Consider the following 20504-nt stretch of genomic DNA (forward strand, 5'->3'; position numbering starts at 1 on the left):
AGGAAAACGAGCCACATGTGTATACAGCTGCAGCTGATACTCACGGACTATGCAGGTAACAAATCTCATTTGAGTCTCTCTCAGCAACCGCTCGTTGGACACAAAGTCCGATCAGCGATAGCCAAGGATTCTCTGAAGAGACCTGGTACCAAAGGAATTAAGTCTCCATCTCAGATCCCTGGTCAGAGTCCAAGTCTCACATCCATATAGCAAGACAGAAAACACCAAGGACCTGAAGACTCGAACTTTCGTCCTCCCGCACAGGTACCGGTAGCGCCACACCGCATGATCCAGTGAATCCATGACTCCCCAGGCCCGACCCAGACGTCTGTTGACCTCTGACTCACAGCCAGCAGACATGAATATCACTGCCAAGGTAAGTGAATCTCTCCATGACCTCAACATCCTCAGCACAAACAGGCACAGACAGGACAGCAGCATCCAAGATGTCAGTGACAGCCTGGAACTTAAGGCCCAGTCACACCTTGACGTTTTAGCTAGCGATGGCAACGTATTAAAATTTATGTAAAACGCTGGCTTACGTTGAACTTTTGATGTTTTTTTTTTAAAGATTCGGACGTATTCATAGCGACTTGGTCTTTTGTATAACGCATTAGTAACGGACACAGAATGTTTCGTTGTGTTATAGATAACTTATACTAACGAATGCTGAACCTGTTGTCGGCCTACACAACCTATGCCCAACGATAGTCTAACTTAGGCATAGCGCGTTGCACGCATCGCTGACGATGTCGTGACGTAGCCTATTAAAAGGCTGACGCACAACGATTCGAATCATAACTGCCGTAGAAATGGAAGTGTCAACATCGCAGTCACACCTTGGCGATCTTGCCAGCGTATGCCGACCTAAGAAAAATGTGTCAAAAACGTTGGGGCACGTCAAATACGGTATGAGTAAGTTTGGTATACGTGAGTAGAATGCTAAAGTACGCTATCATACGTCGTCGTAAGTAGAGTACGTCAAGAAATTTTAAACATGTTCAAAATTTTACGACGTACTCGGCGTATGACACACGTTCCGCATGCGATGGGGATAAGTTGTACACACGATATGCGGACGCTTACGTCCACAAAGGCTACTTATAAGCTACTCATAAGTCGAAACACGTCGCGGTAATGTCTTTTTTACGCGAAACTTATTTCTAACTTATGTTTGACGTGCTTTGAACCAATTCTTTACGTAGTCCCAACACACATTGACGTATGTAGACGTATTCCAACGACGTCTTCCGGTCGACAAAAAAAATAAATGAACATGTTTCTAACTTACAACTGCCATATAAAGACGTGTTCCCCACGATTTTGGGAATTGGTATATAAAAATGGTGTTCATAAAAGGGGAACCCAACAGTGTTTTCGAGTCCTTTTTGAGTCGATGTCCATGTCAGCAGTATCAGTATCAGTATTAGTATTAGTAGTAGTTTCTTCATGTTGGCAGTTGTCGGTGAGTGTGAGGGGGAGGGTGTGGGTTATGATGGATCCTCCTTGCGTCCGCGTGTCCACGGGTAGGAGACATCTTTGCACCATTGTTCGAAGTTCTTCGCGGCTAATTTTTCATGGGGCTTTTTCAACAATGAGCTATGGCTTGTTTTTACGATTTAGGTCTATTCATAACGGGTTGGACAAATGCACAATGAACTCATAATGTGCATAGAGCGCTTCGATAACTTATAGATACGGTATACCAATGAATAATTATCGTGTAGCCGGCGTTCACAAATTATGCCCAACGATAGCCTAACTTATCCATATCGTGCGGCAGTTTATCTTTGCCGGTGACGTGTGGCTTGCTTTTCATAGGCTGCCACTCAACGATTTAAATGGCTGCATCTCCACTGTTGAAAGTAGACGCTTGCGCTCAACAATTGAATTTTTTTTTACACTCAACGACTTTTAAACGGTACCACTCAGCTATTTTCATTGTTTGCAATGAACGATTTAAATTGCTGTCACTCGCCTTTGTTTTTTGACGCTGGCGCTCGGAAATTTTAATCGTTTCTATTGAACGTGATAAATCGCTCAAACTCCACTATTGAAAGTAGACGCTTGCGCTCAACAATTGGATTTTTTTTTACACTCAACGACTTTTAAACGGTACCACTCAACTATTTTCATTGTTTACAATGAACGATTTAAATTGCTGTCACTCGACTTGGTTTTTTGACGCTGGGGTTTGGAAATTTGAAGCGTTTCTTCTAAACGTGTTAAAACGCTCAAACTCGACTATTTTAAATAGACGCTGCCGATGGACAATTGGAATCATAGCCAAGCTTGACATCGAAGTGTGAACATCCTCGTCAAGAAAAGTTTGAAGAATGCTGCAAATAAGTGTCCTGGTCGTGGCCGTGGACGCTGACGCAAGGACGATCCATTATACCGACGTCTTTCAGCCTATGAGTAACTTAAAAGTAACGTCTGTCGACGTGTGGCAACGATCGCGTAACGTGCCAACAACACGTTAATCATAGGTTAGAAATAAGTTTCGGGTACGCTAAACATTACCTCGGCGTGTCTCAACTTATGATTAACTTACAAGTAGCATGTGTTGACGTCTGTCAACGATCGCAGACCGTGCATACAACTCGTGGCCAGCATAGCGGAACGTGTGAGTCATACGCCGGCATACGTCGTGAAATTTCAAGCATGCAAAAATTTGAGGACAACCGAAAAGTACAACGCTTAAAACCAGCGTACAACGACGTATGGCAGTGTTTTTCAGCGTGCTCTCAATGTTATCAAAACTTACCCATAACGTATTCAACATGTGCCAGCGTTTTAGAAAAAAATTTCAAAAATCGGCATACGTTGGCTAAAACATCAAGGTGTGACTGGGCCTTTAGTTTTGACCCAGGAAACCCGTAATCTCATTGGCTGCGACTACTCATTCAGCACCTCGACTGCCCCGAAAAGGATTTCTAACGTATCCGCAAAGATGACTGCATCATCTGCAAAATCAAGGTCCGAGATCTTGACATTCCCAAACGATGCACCGCAGCTTGATCTCTCTGACATCCTCCCTAAAATCCAGTCCATACAAGTGCTGAAAAGTGTGGGGGCCAGTACACACCCCTGATGAACTCCAGTAACAACTGGAAATAAGTCAGAGATGGTACCACCACACTTCACAGCACTCTCAGTACCAGAGTAGATAGAGTTCAGACATCAGATCGATCAGTTTTGGTGGCACCCCACGAAGACCAAGAATCCTCCAGAGGACGTCCCAATTCACTGAATCGAACGCTTTACAGAGATCAACATAGGCTGCAAGCCGCCCCTGCCGAAACTCTCGTCTGCGTTCGGTGAGGACACGAAGAGCAAGGATACGGTCAATGGTTGACCTCTTTGGTCTAAAGCCTGACTGCTCTGGACGCTGGTGCTCAAGCAGATGGTGGCGAACCCTATCAAGAATTATCCGAGCAAAGACCTTGTCCGGCACTGAGAGCAGCGTCACCCCTCGGTAGTTGTTGCAGTCTTGGCGATCACCCTTCCCTTTCCAGAGAGGAACAAGGCCCCTCTTCCAATCAGTTGGGATGATGCCTGTGTTCCAGGCAGAGCACAAAATGCATGCAACGACATGAGTGCAGCATTTCCACCAGCCTTGAGAAGTTCAGCATGGATGCCACAGATCCCTGGAGCTTTGCGCCATTTCAACCGGTTCACCGCAGCTTGTGTTTCCACAAACGAAGGTGGACCACAGTTGATTGGAGGGTCAGCTACAGGGATTGCAACACCCCTGACATCCAACTCGACAGCTGGTGGATCAGCCTGGAACAACCGCTCAAAGTAACCAGCCCAGCGGGCCTTCACACCTTTGTCAAGACCCTACCGCCCTCTGCTGTAACTGCAGTACACCGAGGGATAGGCTTGGATGAACGCAATGCGCGAATTCCCCTGTAAGCAGGACAAGAATCACTTAAGCACAGGTGATGCTCTACCCCCTCACAGATTCCTCGCAAATAAGACTCCTTGTCCACCCTTAGCGCACGTACAGTTTTACGCCTTTGCTTCCTGAACAGCTCAGCTCTGCCATTCAGCCTGGCCCTGCAACTCTGGTCAATGGTATCCAGTGTCCCTTGAGAGTCAAAATTATTCTTCGCCCCACAGTGAGTTCCAAGACATCCACCGCAACATCAAGGACGGTGTTCTTGAAGGCACTCCACAACTCTTCAGGATCTCCCAAATCACCCAGACCCCCGAAATCTCCGCTCAGCTTCTTCACAAACTCCTCAGCTACGCTCTCATCCTTGAGCTTGCCAACACCAAGCATAGGCTGGGATGGTGCCATTCTCCTGGATTTAAGGTGCAACTTAGGAGTTGCTACAACAAGCTGGTGGTCAGTATTGAGGTACTGAGCACTCCCGTAGACCCTGCAGTTCTGGATCATCCTCCAGCGTCCATTAATGAGCACATGGTCAGTCTCCTTTGCCACACCACCAGCGTTGGAATACCAAGTCCAGCGATGAGCTTGTGGGCGTTGAAACCATGAACCGGCCACCTTAAGTCCATTACTTCATGCCAAGTCAAGGAACATCGAGCTATTCAGGTTCATAGTTCCAGACCCATGGGGACCAACACGCATCTCATAACCATCCCTATCAGCTCCAGTCGATTGAAATCCCCCAAGACTAGAAGTGTATCTCGCCTGGGGCACTGATCAACCACACTCGAGCGTGGCACACAATGCGTCCATCACGGTGAGATCACGCACCTCTGTCGGAGCAGATACAGACCAGGGAAATGACACCCAAGGAGTGACTACTCCTTATTCTCATAATACGCTCGTTGACCGGTGTTACCTCAATTGTAATTGGAGTCAGCTTATCGGACACAGCTACAGTAACTCCTTGGGCATGGTGACCATCGGAGTGACCAGACCAATAGTAGGTGTAACCACCCGCCATGATCTCGCCGCAATCCGGTCTCCTAACCTCAGAGAGTGCTGCAATTCCGTTGTCCAAATGCTTGAGCTCAGATGATAACAGAGACAGGTGATCATCCTCTCTTTGGGATAGGACATTCCAGGCACCCATCCGAAGGGACCACCTCAGGTTAACCCAAGGAGACCGCCGTCTGGAGGATGACACCTCAGCATCACCCGACACACTCTCCCGCAATCTGACCCGGGAATGTTACCCCGTGGTTTCCCTCCTATCATCAAAGATTGTGGGTCCTTAGGCTTTTCCTCAATCCCGTCATCCAGTGAGCTGCCCTGCGAAGGGAAGCTGCACAGGAGGTACTTCCACGGAGTGGGTTTTCTTTCTTTTTTATGCTTCGAGAATGTTTTGCAGAATGAAGGGTTTTACGGTGGCCGGAGTGCAAATCCTGCCACCAACCTCCAAATAAGAGGTAACCCAAATACAGGAGGACGTCCGCAGACGCAGTTAGGCATTAGATATGGATGGCCGTTGGCTCACAAGGAGCACCTCCAGCCTTTGACAGGTTTTGTTTTTAATCCTGCTGGGTGTCCATATCCAAACACCCTCCTCACCAGGAAACCTGGTGGCGGAGACGGTCTCCTCGCCGACAACCCAACCATGCAACAGGTTCGTACAGGTTTACATGATACCTGTAGCAAGTCACAGATCTGATCTGGCCTGACCTGAGAATGTGAAAATCGGTGGTTTAAATGTTTCCTTTCGATCAATACAGAAAGTTGGCAGAGGCAATAATTTTAATATGCATGAAGTGTGTTGTTTTTCTTTTTTAATTTCACCGTACATTTAATGTATATGTACATATTTGTTAAGATCTGTGGATTGTAGTTTTTAATAGGCCAAGTGAGTATATAGGCCGAGTCAAAATAGGCCTGGTCAAAGGGAGGAGGACCTCCTTGTGAGCCAACGGGACCTCCTTGTGAGCCAATGGACATCCATATTTAGTGCCCAACTATGTGTGCGGGCATCCTCCTGCAGTTGGGTTACTTTTTTTTTTTTGGGAGTAGTAGGTTGGTGGCAGGATTTGCACTCCGGCTACCGTAAAACCCTTCATTCCACAAAACGTACTATAAAGAAATCTGAAAACCCACTCCGTTGGAGTACCTCCTGTGCAGCTGCCCTCCAGAGGGCAGCTCACCAGATGATGAGATGGGGCAAAGCCTTCGGGCCCCCAACTTTTTGATGATAGGAGGAAAACCACAGGGTAACTTTCCCGGGTCGGATTGCAGTAGTATGTGTTGGGATGGTGCTGAGGTGTCGTTCACCAGACGGCGGTCTCCTTGGTATAACCTAAGGCGGTTCCTTCGGATGGTTGCCTGGAATGTCCTAATCCCTAAGAGAGGATGACAACCTGTCTCTTTTATCATCTGAGCTTAAGCGTTTGGGCATCGGTATTGCAGCACTCTGAGGTTCGGAGACCGGATTGCGGAAAGATCCTAGGGGGTGGTTACACTTACTATTGGTCTGGTCACTGATGGTGACCATGCCCAAGGAGTTGCTTTAGCTGTGTCCAATAAGCTGACACCAAAAACTATACATGTGCTAAGGGTAGACAAGGAGGCCTCTGTGTGAGAAATCTGTGAGGGGGTAGAGCATCACCTGTGGTCAGGTGATTCTCGTCCTGCTTACAGGGAAAATTGCACATTGTGTTCCTCCATACCCATCCCTCAATGTACTGCAATTACAGCGGAGGGTGGTGGGCTTTTGACAGATGAGTCCGAAGTGAAGGCCGGCTCGGCCGGTTACTTTGAGTGGCTGTACCAGGCTGATCCATCAGCTGTTGACTTGGATGTCAGCGGTGTTGCTATCCCTATTGCTGACCCTTCAACAAACTGTGATCCACCTTTGTTTGTGGAAACACAGGCTATGGTGAACATTTTGAAATGGGATAAAGTTCCTGGGATCTGTGGCACCCATGCTGAATTTCTCAAGGCTGGTGGAAATGCTGTACTTGTGTTGTTGCATGCAGTTCTGTGCTCTGCTTGGAAGACAGGCATCATCCCAACTGACTGGAAGAGGGGCCTTGGTGTCCCTCTCTCGAAAGGGAAGGGTAATCGCCAGGACCGCAACAACTACCGAGGGGTGACGCTGCTCTCAGTGCCGGGCAAGGTCTTTGCTCGGATAATTCTTGATAGAGTTCGCCACCATCTGCTTGAGCACCAGCCTCCAGAGCAGTCAGGCTTTAGACCAAAGAGGTCAACGATTGACTATCCCTGCTCTTCGTGTCCTCACCGAACACAGACGAGAGTTTCGGCAGGGGCTGCTTGCAGCCTATGTTGATCTCTGTAAAGCTTTCGATTCAGTGAATCGGGATGTCCTCTGGAGGATTCTTGGTCTTCGTGGGGTGCCACCAAAACTGATCGATCTGATGTCTGAACTCTACTCTGGTACTGAGAGTGCTGTGAAGTGTGGTGGTACCATCTCTGACTTATTTGCAGTCGTTACTGGAGTTTGTCAGGGGTGTGTACTGGCACTCACACTTTTCAGCACTTGTATGGACTGGATTCTGGGGAGGATGTCGGAGAGATCAAGCTGCGGTGCATCTTTTGGGAATGTCAAGATCTCTGACCTTGATTTCGCAGATGACGCATTCATCTTTGCGGAGACTCTAGATATCCTTTTGGGGCACCTCGAGATGCTGGGATTATGGGTTTCCTGGGTGAAAAATAAGATCCAGGCTTTCAATGACATCTTCGATGCTGCTATCTTGTCTATACCTGTTTCTGTTGAGGATGTTGAGGTCACAGAGAGATTCACTTATCTTGACAGTGATATTCACATTTCTACTGGTTGTGAGCCAGGGGTCAATTGATGTGTAGGTCGGGCTTGGGGAATCATGGATTCACTGGATCATGGGGTGGGGTGCTTCCGGTCCCTGTGCAGGAGAACAAAAGTCCATTCTTCAGGTCCTTGCTGCTTCCTGTCTGGCTCTACGGATGTGAGACTTGGACTCTGACCAGGAATCTGAGATGGAGACTTAATTCCTTTGGTACCAGATCTTTTTGGAGAATCCTTGGCTGTCACTGGTCAGACTTTATGTCCAATGAGCGGTTGCTGAGAGAGTCTTAAATGAGATTTCTTACTTGCGTAGTCCATGGGCATCGACTGCAGCTGTATGGACATGTGGCTCTTTTTCCTCACGCTGATCCTGCTCACCAGATTCTCTCAGTGAGTGAGCCTCATGAGTGGAGTGGGCCATTGGGCCGACCACATGCCTCGTGGTTGTGACAGGTTGATCAGCATCTCGGGGAGCTTGGGATGGGCCAGGCATCTGCCTGGGGGATGGGCAGACGGAGGCCCCTGGAGTGCCGCCAGAAAGTGGACGAAGCGATGTGCTTCTGGTGTATGTAGGTGAGTATGTAGGTATGTAGGTGACCTGAGTATGTAGGTGACGAGTCAGGTGTATGATCCACGCCGTATTCGTTTGGGGAGAAAAGTGACATGTCTGCTTCATGACTCCTCATTTGTTGGGGAATGGGGGGGGGGTAGCAAAAAAACTTGCATGTCGGGTACTAAAAACTGGTGGCCATTTTGAAAAAAAAACAACTCACAAATAAAAAGGGCCTCCTCCTTCGCTTAAAAATATAATCCAGACGATTGACTGGTATTTTTGTTTTTTAATTTGGCCTAACTGTGGCTCCTTAAAAGCCCTCGTTGCTTTGAGGGTTAAATGTTCATAGCTCCAGTACTCTCAGTGAATCTTCTTGCCAATCTCAGGTGCTCTCCTGCAACGTTATTATCCTCTCTCGGCTTTTACGTCTCTCAAAAGCAGCTGCATCTCAACTGTTCCTCTCTGCGTCAGCTGCCTCACCAACTGTGCCTCTGTGTAAGCTGCGTCGCCAACAGATCTCCAAATCGCCCCCTGTCTTTCCAAATAGCTGTTAATGGAACCACATACGAGATCAACTGATAAGCTCTGTGCTGACCCGCACGAGCTATCATGGTTCTGCTAACTGCAGACTTCTTAAAAGTAAATTCATCCCATACATTAGCCCTTGCAGTGAGGCTAATGGCTGTCTATTTCAGTGTAGATTCGCCACACCTGCACACTCTCATGGCTGGAGCTGCAATGCTCTCGTGTGTGCTTTGCAAAGACATGCAAACAGAGTAAAATAGTCTGAAAAACGTATCGCCAGAAGTTTGAATAGGGGAGGACAAAACAGGAGGGAAGGGAAAACAAACATCTCACTGTTCATTTCCAACAATTACACTGAACAACAAAAATTTTTTACTGGAGATGTGTAAAGTGATTTAGACTAATTTGGGTACGCTGATTTCAAAAATCATAACCGTTTTGCTGTATCACGTCAGGATTTTCAGTAACAGAAATATTCCCATTGCCTAGAAGTCAGGATTTCAATGAAATTTACAAAAATTCATTTATTCATTTATTTCATCATGAATGCTTCAAAATTATAGAAATTACAGAAAAACTCCACTAGAATGTAATTAAAAATGCTTTAGGCATTTGGCTTTGCGTTTGTGCTGCTCTGTGTCAGTTTCACGATGCAGGAACCAGCAGAAATCGCCCATCATGTTCGGGTTGTGCCGCCCTTGGTAACGCGTCTCCATGAGTGAAATCTCTTGGTGGAATCGCTACTTCGTGCTCGTCCGAGACTGCTCCCAAGTTGTCAGGGAAGAAGTTCAGGTGCTGGTGTAGGAAATGGATTTTCAGGGACATCCTGGAGCCAAGTTTCCTGAAGGACTCCAGCAGCTGCTGCACTATTTCTTCATAGTTGTCCGCGCGCTCGTTCCCCAAGAAGTTGTCCGTCACAGCTTTGAAGCTCCTCCACGCTGCCAGCTCTTTGGGGTTTAGAGTTGTCGGAAAAGTTTCGTCCTTCATAATCTGTCGGATTTGCGGTCCAACAAAGACACCAGCCTTGATCTTGCCCTCCGACAAGGTGTTGCCAAACTTTTCCTTGAGGTATAAAAACCCACGCCCATTCAGATCCATTGCCCGTACAAAACTTTTCATCAAGCCGAGCTTTATGTGGAGTGGTGGAAGGAAAACCTTGGCTGGGTCGACAAGGGCGACATGCTTCACGTTGTGTCGACCAGGTACATGCTCTTTTCGCTCTTCCCAATCTTTCTTCGTCCAGTGATTCTTGTCGTCTCTGCTATCCCAGAGACAAAGGAAGCACATGTATTTCGTGTAGCCTGACTGCAGCCCTAACAACAGCGCCACCACTTTCAAGTCTCCGCAGATGTGCCAGTTGAAGTCATTGTACTTGATGGAATCAAGCAGCTGCCGCATAGTCTCATAGGTCTCTGTCATGCCGAACGCGTGAGCCAGTGGGACTGATGGTTTCTCGTTGCCATTGTGGAGCAAAACAGCCTTCAAGCTGTTCTTCCCCGAGTCGATGAAGAGGTGCCAGTCTGCAGGATCGTGATCACACCCAAGTTCTTTCAACAGACCGTTGATGTCACTGCAGAATGTCATCGTGTCTTCCATCTCAAAGAACTCAGCCATGTCTCTGTGACGTGCTCTGAACAAGGATATCTTGGTGTTAGGTTCAAGTAGATTCCACTGCTGCAGCCTTGATCCAAGCAGCTCTGCCTTCGCCTTTGACAGCGAGAGATCTCTTACAAGATCATTTAAGTCTCCCTGGTTCAGAAGGTGTGATTCTTGAGTGTCGGGTTCAAAGGTTCATCATCACCATCCTCTTCACCACTGCTTACAGCTATGTTCTGATCAGCCGGAGGTGTTGGAGCAGGGGTTCTCGTCATCATGAGGCACAGGTTTACGAGCAGAGACGCAGTCAGCGTACTTGATGTGACCTTTATTCTTCTTGTTGAAGCCGGCGATGCTTGTGCAGCAGAAATAACAATCATCATGATGATTCTGCGGCTCACGCCATATCATGGGCACCGCAAATGGCATGCTCGCGCGCTTGCCCACCAACCACTGAGTCAAGGTTGTGTGACAGCTTGTGCAGCAGATGTGTGGTGCCCAGCTCTGTTCTTGGTCCCCCACCTTACACCCGAAGTAGTGAAAGTAGGCGGCCTTCATTTTCACTGCTGTAGATATACTTCGCTGTTGATCTTTTTTGGTATACCGACCACAGACATAACAGAAGTTGTCAGGATGATTGGTACAGGAACGCCTACTCATCTTTATCTGAAAGAAAGAAATATAACACAAGTTAACAACAATTGTACGAAATAGACATGTTAAAGACATATGTAAATTTCATTGAAATCCTGACTTCTAGGCAATGGGAATATTTCTGTTCCTGAAAATCCTGACGTGATACAGCAAAACGGTTATGATTTTTGAAATCAGCGTACCCAAATTAGTCTTAATCACTTTACACATCTCCAGTAAAAAAAAATTTTTGAAATTTGTTGTTCAGTGTTATCCACTCCACAAATCGTACGTCATGCTTGTCTCAACAAATCTATTAACAAATCATTATACTAAACATTAACCCTTTAAGATCATTCACACAACAATATACTTGAACACTGTAGAACACAAATTGCCTTCATGTCACTTCCAAAAACCTCCAGTTTTGCAGGACTTAGACATGTCAATGAAGGTGATGTATAAGACTACTTCAGCAACGCAAACCTTCCGGAATTTTTTTAAATCATAATTTTATTTCAATTAAAGTATACACTTCAACACTACATGATGTAACGTGTTCTATGAACTCTCTAGTTTATTATGTGCATGTCTATAATCATATTAATGTTCCAAAATTGCTCTTTTTTGTGTGTTTCTCACAGATGAAAAGCTGAAGGCTTACCTTCTCTCACACCCTCATGTGCTGGATGAGTTTGTACATGAATATGTGAGTACGAAGACACTAGAGCGCTGGCTTGCTGCTCGGAAAGGTGAGTCCAGAGTGCCAACTGTGAAGTTGCAGATCAATAGGCTTGGGAGAAAGTGGGTCATAATCACAATGGAGGCTTTCAGGCCACCGGACGATATTTTGTTTTCAACATATTTTATCTTATTGTCTCTAATATAAGCATTTTTCTTGATTTTTTTTTCCTTCTAAACTTTCCTCATAATTCAAACATGTTGTGGAGCCATTTTGATTGGTATTTGATGGGCCTTCTCCAAGGCAACTTATTCCATCCTATAATATGAGAAGAATGGAATGAAATAAATATTCTGAGATCCAGCATAACATGGTTTTTATAATATACGAGCAATGTTTTGTCTGATTCAGAAATATGAAACCTTCTCATATTCATTGAAAACTTAAATTTGTCTTCTTTGTCGCTGTCCAACACTGTGAGAAATGATTGTTTGTTGTTTGTTTTTCCACAATTAGGCGTATACCTTTATCCTTTTCTGAACAGAATTCCCCATTTGTAAATTAATCTTTCTCACTGTTATCTCTGCCACCGAAGATGGATGGAAGTTATGTTTTCACCATTGTCTGTCTGTCTGTGAACAAAATATCTCAAAAAGTTGTGGATGGATTTGGACAAAATTTGGTGGAGAGCTTTGGTCACAGATAAAATGATTTGATTTTGGTGAACATCCAAATCGGGAACTGGATCTGGGAATTTTTTAAGAGATTCTTCACCATTGAGAGATCAGGCGAAAAACAACAAATAGCAGGATATCTTAAACAGTTAAGGACAGATTCAGACAAAACTTGGTGGATGAGTTGGTTCAGTGACAATAACTATCTGATTAAATTTTAGTTCAGGTCCGAATCCAGATCCGGCCTATCAGTGGGATACAAAACGTAAACTAATCAGCCTTGTGGAGTTATGCGCTCTCCCGAGTGCCCTTCTAGTTTATACCTGTATTTGACAGGGCGGTGCAGAGGGACTAATTTACCTCTGAACTGTCCAATCTGGTTTGATTCTCATCCTAATGTCTGTGTTTGTCGAATACAGAACTAGTGGTCCTCATTAAGACCACCATAGATTTGTGTCAGCCGTTCTGCTTTGACGAAGAATGAATGCCCGAAATGTCAGATTCTCGGCACTACCTCCAGCGGTTAGCATAGCTTCATTGACGTCCTGTCGATTCCATCCGTGTTTCATAAATTTGGATGGGTGCTTCGCACATTGGGTGTTTAATCACAACTGAGTAAATCCTCAGATGGACATTGTGCTTGGTCTCTGATAGCACGAGTTGGGGGACGTTGAAGATTATTCGGTGTATTTCACGAATAGTTCGCAAGTTATCGCAGGCACCCTGAACAAAAAACAAATTTCTGCTTTCACCAACTCCAATCATGTTCGATTGTTCGAGCCCTTGACCCATCCTTACTCGGTGACATAGTAGAGGAAGAACTGACTGGCCACGGAGAAGAACAAAACTGTAATTTATGAAACTCACGACAATTTCCAGTGTACACATTGAACATGGTGCTATTCTCACAATTTATATTTTTCTGTCACAATATCTGTTTAATGCGGATTTCATCTTGTCTTTCCAGCATTTTGTGTCAGTCTTATTGAAAAGGAGGACATGCAAGAAGTGAAGCGTGGTGATGGGATTATTAAAAAGTATGAAAATGTGAAGGATGAGGATAAGGATGAGAGTCGTGAGCAGGAGGAAGAGAAGAGTTGTGAGCAGGAGGAAGAGGAGAGTAGTGAGCAGGAGGAAGAGGAGAGTAGTAAGCAGGAGGAAGAGGAGAGTAGTAAGCAGGAGGAAGAGGAGAGTAGTAAGCAGGAGAAAGAGGAGAGTAGTGAGCAGGAGGAAGAGGAGAGTAGTAAGCAGGAGGAAGAGGAGAGTAGTGAGGTGGAGGAAGAGGATAATCATGTGGAGTATTTCAAAAAAAACGAAAGTGATGAAAGAAGGGCACGGCAGCTTATGGTAAGCAAGACATTGGAATACCAACATATTTATATATATATATATTACAAATATAATTTAATCATTTTTAGTTCAAATGAGATTCCTTTTTGTAGTTGATGTGAAATAATCATTTGAACACAGCTTCATTATTTCTCTTATAATCCATAAGCACTGTTGTGAAGCTCGCTGTTTGTGCCTTTATTATTAGAAGACGGACTGGAAGATTATCAATAAACTTGGAGAAGGAGGCCAGGGAATTGTTTATAAAGGAGTGAACATCAACACTTCAGAAAAGGTACATGCTTGTGGTATACTTCCTGTCTCTTCCTTTCGTTTTCTTGGAGTTAGAACACAGCTCGTGGGAGAGCTAGAAAACAGAACAATTCAGAAAAGAAGAAAAAAAACATGGTGGAAAGCAAGGAAACATGGACAGCAGAGTAGAGGGACACAAAGCATAATGAGTGCAACAGGATGGGGAGAGTTTCCTGTGTCTGAATTTGTCTCATTTTTTTGTTTCAATGAAAGATGCTATTTCTTTAGACCTTCAGGCACCACATTATTGCTGTAAAATTTGCCATCATCGATGTGATGACAATGGATCAATTAAGTGTAATTTGTGGAAAATAATTGGCAAAACTATCTTTCGGAAAAGTCAAGGCTGCGAAGGCTTCTATCCAACATTTATACCATGTGATGTCTGACTGTTTGGCATGAACTGTAGGACCCTCCCACTTCCCACCAAATATTACCCAATTCGCAACATGGAGGGTGTTGGTAAGATTACTGAGATAGTTTACAGGAATACATACTCGTTTCTAAGCTATCTTGATTAGGTTCATCTGTCTAAGCTTATCTCTCTAAACTGTCTGCACATGAATGAACAAATGACCAACTTCTATCAAATTGAATTTTGAGCAGATTCATTCTGTTGCTTCATGGTATTCCCCTCTAGTCTTTCAACATCACCGTCCATCATCCCCTAATGCTTCCCTGCCTCTCTTTCCCCCCCCACCCCCACCCCACTTCCCCCTCCACCACCTCCCTCTTTTATTCTCTACCTTCACTGAGCTCCTTCCTCTCACTTTGTGGGGTTTTTTTTCTTCTACCTTCCATTCTTACACTCAACTTGTGGTGTGTCTGTGTATTTGTCTGCCTGTTGTGCTTTCACCCTCCGTCTATGTAAAGCTGTTGGTTTTTGGTGCTTTGCTCCTACATGAGCCTTGAATACTGTATAAAACATGTAATCATTGTATTTATCTCGATGCATCAATATTGTTTTTTTTTTTACTCGTTTCCCCATTGTGACAAATGTTATAATATGACTTTCTGTCTTGTCTCTTTCAGGCTGCTTTGAAGTTTTGTTGGGAGAAGCATATGCAATTGAGAGTAAGTTTTTGTGAATGTGGAGATAATGATGTTTGAAGTGCTGAACTAATTCCGTTTAGATCTTTCTCTGTGATGGTGAATGGTGTCCCCCGGCTGAGGCTGTTCAGTCTCTCTGGGTTTGAGTTATAATTTTGTGGTTATAGTTAGAGGGGAAGTTTACCTTTTTACTGTTTATGAAATGATTTTGTTCACTAAATCATTACTTTCACTTCTGTTTTTGCAGTTCTTGAATGAAGCTAAAATCATGATTGATTTAAATCATCCAAACATCTGTAAGTGTGGATTTTACTCAAACTTATCGCATTTTTGACAAAGTTACAAATTGTGTTTCTGTGGCATTAATTTCGCACTGATCTACAAACAATTCAGTTTTTGTTAAAGTGAATCAAAATCATAGTTCAAGTTTGCAAATACCCTTTGGGATTGCTTGTTCTTCAATCAAAATAATCGGTCAAACTTTTCGTCCTCCGAGACATTAAAATGGGCCCCGTCCGACCGACTGATTATATCTGTCCATGTACTTTTTTGTACACGATATTTCAGATATTTCAAAAACCTTTGAACATTTAGCTTTTTTTCATTTTGCTGATGTCTATTCCTCATGACATCATCTCAATCTGATTAGATGATGGTGGTGATTGGCTCAATTATGTTGCCATGGAAACCATCTCGGTAATTTGACTTGTGCACGTACTATTTCAAAAAACGTTCAAGATTTAGCTTTCATATTACACAGATATATTCCTCATACCATCCAAAAGGTGGTTTCCTCTCGACCTGAACCAAAATAGAATAGTTTTGTTCTCGTGACGCACTCAACCTCTCCACTAAATTTCGTCCGATTGAGTGTACAACTTTTTGAGATATCCTGTTCACAGACAAACAGCGGTAAGAACATAACCTCTGTCCACCTTAGGTGACTGAGGTAATCTTCTTCTTCTTCTCCTCTCCCTCTTCCCTTTGTAAAGGGCAAGGTTCAATAATACCAAGCTTCTGCCCTACATTGACCACGACATTCCTCCACTTCCTTCTGTTCTCAACTAACTCTTTCCACTCTTAAAGGTCCCCTGACATGCCAAAGTACATAAATTTCATTTATACAGTGGGGAGAACAAGTATTTGATACACTGCCGATTTTGCAGGTTTCCCACTTACAAAGCACGTAGAGGTCTTTAATTTTTATCATAGGTACACTTCAACTGTGAAAGACAGAATCGAAAACAAAAATCCTGAAAATCACATTGTATGATTTATAAATAATTACTTTGCATTTTATTGCATGAAATAAGTATTTGATACATCAGAAAAACAGAAGTTAATATTTGGTACAGAAACCTTTGTTTGCAATTACAGAGATCAGACGTTCCCTATAGTTCTTAACCAGGTTTGCACAGACTGCAGCAGGGATTTTGGCCCACTCCTCCATACAGATCTTCTCCAGATCCTTCAGGTTTCGGGGCTGTCGCTGGGAAACATAGACTTTCAGATCCCTCCAAAGATTTTCTATTGGGTTCAGGTCTGGAGACTGGCTAGGCCACTCCAGGACCTTGAGATGCTTCTTACGGAGCCACTCCTTAGTTGCCCTGGCTGTGTGTTTCGGGTCGTCGTCATGCTGGAAGACCCAGCCACGCCCCATCTTCAATGCTCTTGTTGAGGGAAGGAGGTTGTTGGCCAAGATCTCGCTATACATGGCCCCATCCATCCTCCCCTCAATATGGTGCAATTGTCCTGTCCCCTTTCCAGAAAAGCATCCCCAAAGAATGATGTTTCCACCTCCATGCTTCACGGTTGGGATGGTGTTCTTGGGGTTGTACTCATCCTTCTTCTTCCTCCAAACACGGCGAGTGGAGTTTAAACCAAAAAGCTCTATTTTGGTCTCATCAGACCATATGACCTTCTCCCATTCCTCCTCTGGATCATCCAGATGGTCATTGGCAAACTTCAGATGGGCCTGGACATGCGCTGGCTTGAGCAGAGGGACGTTGCGTGCGCTGCAGGATTTTAATCCATGATGGCGTAGTGTGTTACTTATGGTTTTCTTTGATACTGTGGTCCCAGCTCTCTTCAGATCATTGACCAGGTCCTGCCGTGTAGTTCTGGGCTGATCCCTCACCTTTCTCATGATCATTGAGGCTCCACAAGGTGAGATCTTGCATGGAGCCCCAGACCGAGGGAGATTGACTGTTATTTTGAACTTCTCCCATTTTCTAATAATTGTGCCAACAGTTGTTGCCTTCTCACCAAGCTGCTTGCCTATTGTCCTGTAGCCCATCGCAGCCTTGTGCAAGTCTACAATTTTGGCCCTGATGTCCTTAGACAGCTATCTGGTCTTGCCCATTGTGGAGAGGTTGGAGTCTGATTGATTGAGTGTGGACAACTGTCTTTTATGCAGATAATGAATTCAAACAGGTGCAGTTAATACAGGTAATGAGTGGAGCATGGGAGGGCTTCTTAAAGACAAAACTAACAGGTCTGTGAGAGCCGGAATTCTGACTGGTTGGGAGGTGATCAAATACTTATTTTATGTAATTAAATGCAAATTAATTATTTAAAAATCATACAATGTGATTTTCAGGATTTTCGTTTTAGATTCCGTCTTTCACAGTTGAAGTGTACCTTTGATAAAAAAATTACAGACCTCTCCGTGCTTTGTAAGTGGGAAAACCTGCAAAATCGGCAGTGTTTCAAATACTTGTTCTCCCCACTGTATATGTCCTGGAGGAGTTTTTCATCGTGATTTCAGATCTGACAATGTTTTTTCACAATACTCATTCTGTAAAATGTAGAATTAAAAAAACAAACGTCTTCGGGAATGCCCCTAAAAATTATCCTCAAAGGGGCGTAACCCACATGACGTCATATACAGGATGTCAAAGGCTGCACGTTAATTACTCGGGTGGGTGGTCTACGTGATTCTATTGGCTTGCTGTGTGTTTCCACATTTGATTGGTCGACTCAATCGCTTCGTTCATTTCTGCTTTAAAAAAATCGAATGTTTGTTTTTGAATAATGGATGACATGGACTTTCACTTGTCTGGTAACGACAGTGAGTGTGAGAGAAATGAAGGATTTTGGTCTGAATCACATGGAGAATTGTCGGATAACGTAGTCGTGGGAGGTGAAGTTCAGGCAGCTGGAAATGAAATACGGTCTTAGCAGTTCGAGCCCGAAGCAGGACAAGCAGAGGAAAATGGCGATGAAATTCCCGGAGTTAATTATGATCGGGAGGACATCGAAGGAAGACTCGGAAATAACAACTGGTTAGACTAAATCCTCTTCGTAATTAAATAATATAAATTCGACTTGCATACTGCTTGATATCAGAAATATTTTCGTGAAGTGACGTGAACAGCGCAGCGGACCTGTTTCTCCACGGCGAATTAATCAGAAACAAGGCCAGCCCGTGTCATCGGCCGTGTCTCTCCGCGCATAAAACGAAGCAACCTCGCTGTCCGGATACGATGAAAACTTGTGTGCAGAACACACCTTGCGACACAATTGTCTCGAGTAGTCTGATAAATCTGACTTTCTGTTGCATTTTTATTTATTTTATTCCTCCTATCGCATGTAGCACCAGTCAAAAACAATGAAAAAAGGACAATAATAAAATAAAGCTACAGCACGGCAGATTTATCGGCCTAGTCGGACGGACGATGGATTTATCGGACTAGTCAAGACTCGAGAGATCTCGAGTTGACAAGTAACTTGTATTAGCATGCACACAATGTATAAGTCAATGCGTAGGAGTCCCGAGGATATGAGGCCGTGTAATAGGACAGATACATTTCTCTTTCATAGTTGTGCAAACATTTTTTTTCCCTTTTCTTTTATTACAGCATTTTGGCTGATGGTGGTGGTCGTATGGCAGCTTAGCTGCCGGGGTAGCTATCATTTCTTGAAGCGCGACTGTGTCGCTTATGCAGTGCCCCTCTTCCAGTACACACACTGGAACTGGTACTCATTTTGCTGACCTCGGAAGGATGACAGGCTGAGTCAACCCCCTGGTGTATTAATTCAGCGGCCGACGGGGCTTGAACTCAGGACCCTAGGATCCCAAGCTGCCACCCTAACCACTGAGCCAACACCAGGCTAGCATTTTGGCTAAATGTTAATGAATAACATGCCAACGGAAGCAGTACCTTCACTTTAAATGTCCATATTCTCTGACGATTATCATCTTTCGGGAATACATGAAGGCTTACACCGTCTTTGCTTGTATTGCTGCATCCTGCTACGATACATCTTGCAGGCATTTTCGAAAGTACGGCTAAAACTATTTAAAACTTTCGCGAAACAATCACTGGAATTAAGACGATCACAGAGATTGCACTAACATGTGCAAAATGCATTTGTAGGTGCTGTATAAGGCGCGCGACATCTCGACTCGAGTCAATCCACTCTGTGCGAGTTACTGTATGTGACGTCACGCAGAGATTCGCTGAAGTCCATTTTTTTAAGGGGTGGGGCATAGCAAGTTGTGAATAGCTCCAGAAATCGAAATATTGCTCTACTTATCCCATTTTTGATTAAAAAAAAACATGGTTGATTTCATCACTAGGAAAGTCAAGTTAATTTATAAATAACAAGTTTATTTTGCATGTCAGGGGACCTTTAAGCCACCCCCACCGTACTGATATCCTTCCTCACACAATCCTCCAATCTCAACCGTGGAGGTAATATTTCCTGTACTTTTCAGGAAACAATTTACGTCTTCAAATTAAAATGCAACTTATGTACTTCATTGTTGCTCTTTGAGCTTCGATAGTAGAGTGTGGAGATTGCGCACTTGACTCTGAGATGTCTAGTCTGAGTTCAGGTTCCACTGCCGACAAAAACTATCAGACTGGTACTTCACCAGCACAGGGTTAGGGACGTCACAAAAAGACATTTTAAGAAAAATTGGGCAAGAGGGAGAATGAGTGCAAGGGAAGCTTGAGGTGGACACAAGGGGTGAACAAGTTGCATGAAGAGGAGTTTGAGCGAGGATGGGAATCGTGATGGCAATACGCATTGGGAGAAAATAACAATGAACTGGTGTATGAAAGAAGAGGTTAAATGGGGAGACTTCAAATGTATGACCACTTATCCATGAAGAACAATGGTTCACACATATGTCATTATAGGTCGCATGATTTGGCAGGTCAGGTTAGATCTGTGACCTGCTACAGGTACCATGTAAACCTGTAAGAACCTGTTCCATGGTCGGGTTGTCAGCGACTAAACTGTCTCCCCCACCAGGTTTTCTGGTGAGGAGGGTGGTTGGATATGGACACCCAGCAGGATTAAAAACAAAACCTGTCAAAGGGCGGAGGAGCTCCTTGTGAGCCAACGGCCATCCATATCTAGTGCCCAACTGTGTCTGCGAACGTCCTCCTGCAGTTGGGTTACTTTTT

The 20504-nt window shown here is 44.4% G+C and overlaps 1 protein-coding gene across 1 annotated transcript in view; it reads left to right on the forward strand.

The window, feature by feature from the left end:
• The window catches only part of LOC147010525 (uncharacterized), a 93101-nt gene that overhangs the window by 18175 nt on the left and 54422 nt on the right, over positions 1-20504 (forward strand). The window contains exons 5-9 of the mRNA XM_085860384.1: positions 11685-11792; positions 13364-13743; positions 13934-14020; positions 15070-15111; positions 15335-15383. Of these exons, the coding sequence (XP_085716510.1) occupies positions 11685-11792; positions 13364-13743; positions 13934-14020; positions 15070-15111; positions 15335-15383 (666 nt within the window). The remainder of the gene's footprint in view (positions 1-11684; positions 11793-13363; positions 13744-13933; positions 14021-15069; positions 15112-15334; positions 15384-20504) is intronic.

The sequence above is a fragment of the Eptatretus burgeri genome, chromosome 16 (assembly GCF_056783735.1).
Source record: "Eptatretus burgeri isolate ZD-2024b chromosome 16, Ebu_testis_v1, whole genome shotgun sequence".
Classification (NCBI taxonomy): Eukaryota; Metazoa; Chordata; class Myxini; order Myxiniformes; family Myxinidae; genus Eptatretus; species Eptatretus burgeri.